The 7,949-nt window shown below is 49.7% G+C and overlaps 1 protein-coding gene across 1 annotated transcript; it reads left to right on the top strand.

The window, feature by feature from the left end:
* Nucleotides 1-635: 635 nt before the first annotated feature.
* LOC132569063 (zinc finger and SCAN domain-containing protein 29-like) lies at nt 636-7,726 on the top strand. Its single transcript, XM_060235248.1, has 8 exons — nt 636-1,101; nt 1,727-1,810; nt 2,315-2,392; nt 2,728-2,898; nt 6,483-6,566; nt 6,961-7,113; nt 7,374-7,475; nt 7,579-7,726. The coding sequence occupies exons 1-8, from the start codon at nt 636-638 to the stop codon at nt 7,665-7,667; spliced, it is 1,227 nt and encodes a 408-aa protein (XP_060091231.1). The 3' UTR covers nt 7,668-7,726.
* The last annotated feature ends 223 nt before the right edge of the window (nt 7,727-7,949 follow it).

Genomic DNA, 7,949 nt, shown 5'->3' with positions numbered 1-7,949 from the left:
AGAGTGGTGGTGGGGAACTGCACTGTTTGAAATTGCCAGAGCACTTCAGACAGCTAGTTAACGGAATGCAGTTTACTGTATGAAACCCAGGGTGCGGTCAGACGTCCCAAAAACCCCACTACGGGCATGAGTTGAGCCCGCAAGCATCTCGGATTTTACCCGGACGTTCACACGTCCGCATCTGTCAAGCGTGCTTAGCCCGTGCCCGTCCCACGCTGATGCACCTTGCTCGCGGATTAATTTGCTACCGCTTTTAATCCGGAACAAGACGCTTCCTGAGCGCTTCCTGAGCGCTCTGGAGCATCTGAACGGGCAATCGTCGCTGAGTCGCAACAGCGCTTCCCGCTTCCAGCTTCCCGCCACAAACAAAATGCATATCACTGCGCCATCGAAGGAAGGAACTCGAAAAAATTGCTTATTAGCGTGCGTGCCCGGCTTTTTTTTTTTTAAGGCTTTAGTTTATTGCGTAATAGCGATATATCGAAATTTCGATATGTGAGTATCGAGATTTCCAGTATGTGAGGCGATCTTTTTCGAAAAGTAGTGCAAACGGAGAAACACATCTGCAACACATCTGTGTGAATCGGCACATTTAAAAGCAATGCGTGCATCGCGATCCTCAGCAACGAGGGGACATGGCTGCTGCACGAGGTCTTTCGTGGAGGAGGCATGAGACGCTGGATCTGCTTGCCATCTGGGGCGAGCGAAGGATCCAGGTAGCCTTAAGGCAGTCTCACAGAAACATCGATCTGTACGAGGAGATTGCTTCCGAGATGCGTTCCCGCGGTCACAATAGGACTGCGCAGGAGTGCCGTAACAAGACGAAATCCCTTCGTCTTGAATACAAGAAGGTGGTCGGGCTCAATGGTAAGTCAGGGCAAGATAGGAAGACCTGCCCATTTTATGAAGAGATTGATGCCATACTCCATGGGGATGCAGATGTGTGGCCCAAAAGGGTAACGCAGAGCTCTGATGCTCCGGAGCCCCGCAGCTCCGAAGAATCCAATGCACCCGCACCTACTGAAACGACTGAAACGCTACTTCTTTTCACGGGGCCGACTGCAGATGAGACGGTGCAAGTGGAGCCAACCGATGGCGCAGGTGAGTCCTGATTACTGCGTGACCGGCCATTTTTTTATTTATTATATTTTACTGCGTAATAGCGATATATCGAAATCTCGACTCGTCATCACGCAGTAATGGCCACAGACGCGCTTATTAAAGAGAAAAAATTAAGGGCATCGCACTCAAGTCGATGCTACTGCGGGAACGATTTGAGCGTGGGGTTGTTGGAAGCGCGACTGTGCAATAGATTAATTTGCTCCAACTAGGAAGGTGGACGATCTCCGTGCCATGTGGAAGTATCGCCCCCTCACCATCGAGAAGCAACGCAGCCTCTCGGTGCCCACCGGGTGTGGGATTCTTCCCTTCACTTTTTAAGATCTTTCTTTTACATTTTAAGGGAGGGCTGTAAAGCCCTGGGAGAGGGGGAACCGAACCAGAGAGTATGCCAGCAGTAGCAAGAGATACCTTGCATACTTCTAAAACTTATCCTTTGCGGCCATTTCCAGCCCCACGAGGCTTGGGGTCCCTATCCCAGGGACTGTCTAAAAGGTCATAAGCAGACAAAAGTCAGCCTGATTCCTTTTTTGTGTATCAACTCCCCGTATCCAATCTGTAGACAGCTAACTTTTCATCCGAACTGTGCATTATTTCCTTATTTTAGATGTTGTGTACCTTGTTTCAGACGTTGTGGATGGCTCGTTGGAAGACAGCGACCCAACCCAAATCGAGGTTCTACTGCAGGAAGGTGAGTCTTGGCTAAGATTCTTCTATAGCTGCTTTATAAGTGGGGGTGATGCAGATTTCTCCCTCTCTGTCCAAGGATGGCTATCTTCAAAGTCAAGTGGACCTTTCTCCCCAGAAATGCAACCCCAGTGGATGGCTGGTATGCAGCAAGTCTATGTGCATATCCTACCTAGCTACACAGGCCTGCAACGCAGATTCTCCCCACCTCCCAAAAGACCTGCTATCCACTTGAGGGGCAGCTGCCTGACTGCCTTTGCAGGGCCAACACCACTCAGGAAAAGTTATGGTTTTCCTCATCTGGCAAAGGGAAGGAAGGATACCTATTGGGGTGCATGGGATGGCTGCCTGCCCGGGCTGGAAGGAACGGTTGAGAGTGCTCTCCCACTGTGGGGGCTCACTCTGCCTCCATGCCTGACCTCTCTACCAGACCAGGCAGCCAGGCAGTGAAGATGCGCCATTGCACCACTAGTGAGAGGAATAACACTCCGCTCATACTCTGCTTTAGAACCAAGAAGTGAAGCTGCTGGAGATCACACAGCCGAGGGACAAGTTGCAGTCATGGATAAGGGCAGTGCTGGGGATGGTGAGTTTTCATGTCGAATGTGAATGGGTTCAATTTTTACATTGCACTAGCAGCCTGCTTCATTGCACTGCAAGGCTTCCTTTCCTCCCTCCCACCAAAGCCCTGGCAGGAAAGCCCCCCTGGCCCAGGTTGACCAGGGAGTTTCCTGGGGGTGGCCAGGGGAGGCTGGGCTTGGCTGGAAGGGAGGCAAGGAAGGCTGAGAGTGCTCTCCCACCTGGGTGGCTCACCATGCCTCCCTGCCTGGCCTCTCTACCAGACCAGACCAGGCAGCCAGCGAATACGAACGATTGCGAATCAAGTGAGAGCACTAACACTCCGTTCATATTCTGCTCTAGAACCAAGAAGTGAAGCTGCTGTAGTTCACACAGCAGAGAGACACGTTGCAGTCCTGGATAAGGGCGGTGCCGGGGACGGTCCAACTCCCTCTACATCTGGAAGGAAGGCAACAAAAAAACCCAACAACACTTCAACAGGCAAATCTAGGAGCCCAGAAAGAGACCCTGATCGTGAGTATATCATACTTGTTTCCCTTTAAAAAGTGAGCTTTCATCGTTCCACCGTGCATCAGGCAAGTGTGTATTAACGTGAATATTATTTTCTTTCAACCTTAGGTATTCCGCCTGGAGCAATAATGGCGGAGTTGTCACCCAAATCCCGGCTGGCTCTCATCAAGGCACGCCACAAGAAGGTGTCTGCCATACAGAGAGTGGGGGAGACACTTGCAACACAGATTAGCAAGGAAAACGCCTTAATGCTTGAGGCTGGAAGAGCGGAGCACCAAGAATTCATGGCTGAGATGCGGGCATCCTGGGAGGCGGAAATGGCCGCCAGGCAAGAGGAAAGGGCGGCCAGGGAAAGCAACAGTGCTCTTGTGCTCGCTGCAGTGAACTGCTTGAGGGACCTTTCAAACACAATGGTTCCTCTTGCACAAGCCATAGGTGCGAGATATTCCTCCCGTGGTGGTACACCGAGGCGTACGCCCCTTGAGGGCAATCAAGCTGCGCTTGCAATGGGTGATAATGATGATTCTTAATCTGCTGCACCACAGAGGACTGTGTCCAGCAGTCAGCAGAGGTCACGTAGGGCCGCCAAGAGGAAGATTCCATATTTGCCTACAAAACAGTGACACAAGGCAGGTGCTGCTGATGTCTGGAGTGTGATCCCTGAGATCATTATTTTCAAACCTGCATCGCTTTATCATGGCATGCTGCTTTGCTGAGCAAGGTTGAAAATCCTGCTTTGATTCAATGTTTTGAATGCCGCCTTATTGTTGTTCATTGCTTAAATTCCTAGATGCTCCTAAGCACTTTAGTTACTTATTACTTTGAGAAGAAAACAGCTATGCATGTTGCCTTATAACCAGTTCTCTGTTATGCACTTTGAGGTAATCTGTTATTGAACTTTAATTTTTAAATGTAAACTATGGGAAATTGACAAGTAAATGCAGTTGTCAAGAAATAAATGATAGGCTAACCATTGTTAGGAGTCTTTCCACAAAAAAATAAAATGCTGTAAGCCAAAAAAAATTGCAATCAATCTCTGCAGGTTATAATCAGACACACATCTGCGGTTCTACACATGGGGAGAGCATGCGAATGCATGGCACATGTGTCCTAGGGTGCTTGCTATGAAATCCTGAAGCCATTTCCCCATGATCCCAAAAGGTTTATTTATTCAACCCATCTATCTTTTACCAATTAAAGGCTGGGCTTGATAGACCAAAGGGGTAGGTAGGCATGGGGGGGGGGGAAGAATTCCAAAATGGCCAGGAATAACTCCTGGCAACCAAACAGGTGGAGGATTGCTCTGTGCAGACTTGCATGGCAGCTTTGGAGGTCCATCACCACAAGGTCCAGAGTTATCTGTCAAACAAAACCAAGGGCACAGGAAAACATCTCAGATTTTTCCTTTTCCCACAAGATCTTTCTTTTACTTTTTGGGAAGAGCATGAGAGCCCAAAGAATAGAAGACATGAACCAGAGAGTGTATGTCAGCAAGAGGGAGATGAACCCCAGACAAGAGGATATGGAGCCAACACGCAAAGACCATCTCCCCCTCTAGCCCAAAGGGGTAGGGAGGGTGGTGGGGGAACAAACTCCAGGCACCCTGGCGAGGGCGGGATAGCTATGGGCAGAATTGCATTTGCATGAACTCCTCCCCGCTTCCTCCTCAAACAATCGTATGTCATCCCCTCCCTGGCGCCTCAGCAAACTGCCCTGTCTGCCGGTGGGAGGCGGTGGCCGGCGGGATGCATGACATGTCAGGTCGCCGGTCGCCATCTCCCTGCCTGGAGGGGTAGCTGAAATGGGGAAATGTCCGTGTTAGCGAGCAGTCTACCCAGTTAGAATGCCTGCAGACATGTGAGAACGGGCCTGCTTATACAATAACTGCTTTTCGGTTCCTGGATAGACGTGTGCGAGCTCACTCCTCCACGCGCCCTGTCAACCATGCAACAGAGATGTTATGCGCTCTTGCCCTGCATAGTTTGTGCCCTCTCGACCTGACTTTTGTTTTGCCGCCTGATTGGATAATTCAAAAGAAGGGTGGGCGCTATTTATTTCCTATTTGCGCTAAATCAAAAGTGCGTTATTTCGTTATATCGAAGTTATGGCTGCACGGAGACGACGCGGGACCTTCTGGCAGCGGGAGGAAGTCCTTGCTATGCTGGCCATAGCGGAGAGTAGCGGCAACGCTGACCAGCTGATGTCCAGCACTCACCTGAACACCAGGCAGATTTACAAGGGCATGGCCAGGAGCTTGCAGCGGAGGGGGTTTGACCGGACTGCAGAGCAGTGCCGGTCAAAATTCAAGCGCCTCCGCTGCGAGTTCATGGCCAGCCTGCAGGCCTGGGGCGGGATCCCTAGGGTGTCCGGTAGGACACCCTACCATGACGAAATGATGCGTCTGTGGGAGCTGGCGGGGAGACCGCGCTGGGAGGACAGGCACCCAGAATGTGAGTAATAGCAGAACACACAAAGCCCCCCACCCCATTCTCCAGTAATGCTCAGGCCCCCCCACCCCACAGCGATGCAATGAATGGAGCTGAATGTGAAGGTTAATGTGCACAAACATGGCTTCTCAAATGCCTGTTATTGCACTGCCGTTTAGCCAATGGTGGCCCTTACACGTGTGCTGTCACTCACATAACTTGCATGTGCTCATGTAAGAGTGTTTTGCATGTGCTCATGTAAGAGTGTTATCACTTGCATGTTTTTCCATATCATAGCACAACACACAAAGCCCCCCCCCCTTCTCCCAGTGTTATTAAAAAAATCAGAAAGTGACGTATAACTCTAATGGTAACTCTTCAACCTTTCAGGCAGAATCCCTCTTTAAAAGGATGCCTTTTAATCTGTATGGTCAATCAGAAGCCCTGCTGGGCAAAAGCCCTACCTAGCCTCATCCACTTTCCAAAATATCATATAGTGGGTTTGACACATCAAGGAGACGAGGCAACAGTGATAACAGCTCTTTATTAGAGGCAGCATGGTATAGGGCTGCTCGAACAAGACTGGAGTATGGGCCCACGGGCCAAATCTATATACAACCGCTGGTTCCCACACAAGCACATTATTGGATCACTCAAACAGGCAGGGGGCCTGTGATTAGTGTAGGGCAGCAGGTATTTGGATCCTACTGTCCATTGTTCCCAAGTCCCCAAGCTCTGCTCTCATGGCTTCAATGAATCAGGCAGGAATCACCTACTAAAACCATATACATAACACAAAACCAGTTGGTAAGTACCAGGAAAGGTGTCAGCAAGCACCATGGTGCCCACAGGGACTTTGCTAGTGACCCCTGGGTCAGACACATCCTGTATTCAGCAGGCAGCTTCTTGCTTACTAGCAAGCATCATGAGCCAGACCTGTGGGTCATCAAGCATGTTATTGCACTGCCGTTTAGCCAATGGTGGCCCTTACACGTGTGCTGTCACTCACATAACTTGCATGTGCTCATGTAAGAGTGTTTTGCATGTGCTCATGTAAGAGTGTTATCACTTGCATGTTTTTCCATATCATAGCACAACACACAAAGCCCCCCCCCTTCTCCCAGTGTTATTAATTGCATGTTTCTCTATATCATACCACAGTTCACAACCGTCCACGAGGTGCGGAGGAGCAGCCAGGGCCACCCGTGCAGGAAGAGGAGCAGGATCCCGAGGGTGATCCCGAAGGTGCTCCAAAACCTAATATGTGTACAAAACCTAATATGTGTCTTAGCGAGTGGATGTGGAGCAGGTGCTCCAAAACCTAATATGTGTCTTAGCGAGCGGATGTGGAATTAAAATGGGCAGTGCTTAAAATCATGCACTGCGAATATTGCCTCTCACGCATTCATTTAATGAGCAAGGGAGGGTTGGTGAGGGTTTGAGGAAGGGTTGGTGAGGGGTTGAGGAAGGCATTCAGTAATGCAGGCAGGAGGGAGGGAGGGTGGCAGGTACAGAGCTTACAGGTGGAGCCAGGAAGTTAGACTGAGAGGGCCATAAGCAGGAATGTATATCATATATATGCGTGCAGGTGAGAACTGCTGTTTCCACAGTATTAACAGATTAATGTTACAAATCTTAGGTGCAAGTAGCCCAGCAGGCACACAGGAGGAAGCTGTGCAGCCTGCAGCAGAAGCAGCAGCAAGTAGCCCAGGAGGCACACAGGGGGAGCCTGCATCTTCACCATCACCAGCAGCAGCAGCGGCAGCTGTGGCGGCGGCTGAAGAGGAAGCAGGTGGGTTTGGGCGATCATGGATATGAGCTGCAGATAGAAAGCAGTAGCATTTGAATGCAAGGTTGAACTTGAAATGATGTGCAGCTCTGTTTTAGATGATTACAGGATTGCACTTCCTGCTGCAATACTAATTTTCCGTTCGGAGCCCTGCGCAAGCAACAACTCCAGTTTCCTGAAAGCAATCAAAGTAGGCAAGGCTTATTGAGGAATGCATCGCATTCTTAAAATTTTCCAATATTCATGGTGTGATTGCGTTTCAGGGCCATCCAGAGTTGCACCGGTGGCAGAGCCTGAGCCTGTGGTGCCTGCAGAAACCTGGCTGGGAGACATCAGGCGTATCGAGGCACTGTGTCGGTCTACATGTGAGTGCTAAATGTTTTGAATAGATCGTGTGAGTGCATGATTGAGTGCTCTGATTGCATTCCAGAGGACTTTGCACTGACTTGCTTTCATCTTAACTTACAGTCAGCGCCTTAACAAGACGGATGGACGCATTTGACCGAAGGCTGCGTCGCCTGGAAAGGCGGGTTCAAGGGGGGGGGGCTGTGAAATAATGTTGCTGTTGTTGTTGTTGTTAATTGTTTGTTTTGATAAAGTAATGTTATTGTTGAAATCCTGAGATATTGTTTTCCTTTATTTAAGCAAAAAAGTAGGCAACATCAGCTGTACAGCTGTTGTGCATTAATAGTTAAGGTAGGGACACCCTCAGCTATAACAGCATGCACAACAAGTAAACAAAGGCTGCAGCTCACTACCACCCTCTCCGAAAAGATTAAATCATCGCACATTTGGAATCAGCAGCATGTAGGTAGCCACATAGGTGGTGAGGTGTACAT

Source organism: Heteronotia binoei, chromosome 3 (genome assembly GCF_032191835.1).
Source record: "Heteronotia binoei isolate CCM8104 ecotype False Entrance Well chromosome 3, APGP_CSIRO_Hbin_v1, whole genome shotgun sequence".
Classification (NCBI taxonomy): domain Eukaryota; kingdom Metazoa; phylum Chordata; class Lepidosauria; order Squamata; family Gekkonidae; genus Heteronotia; species Heteronotia binoei.
Note: the sequence above shows the minus strand (reverse complement) of the source record. Positions and strands in the feature narration are given on the sequence as shown.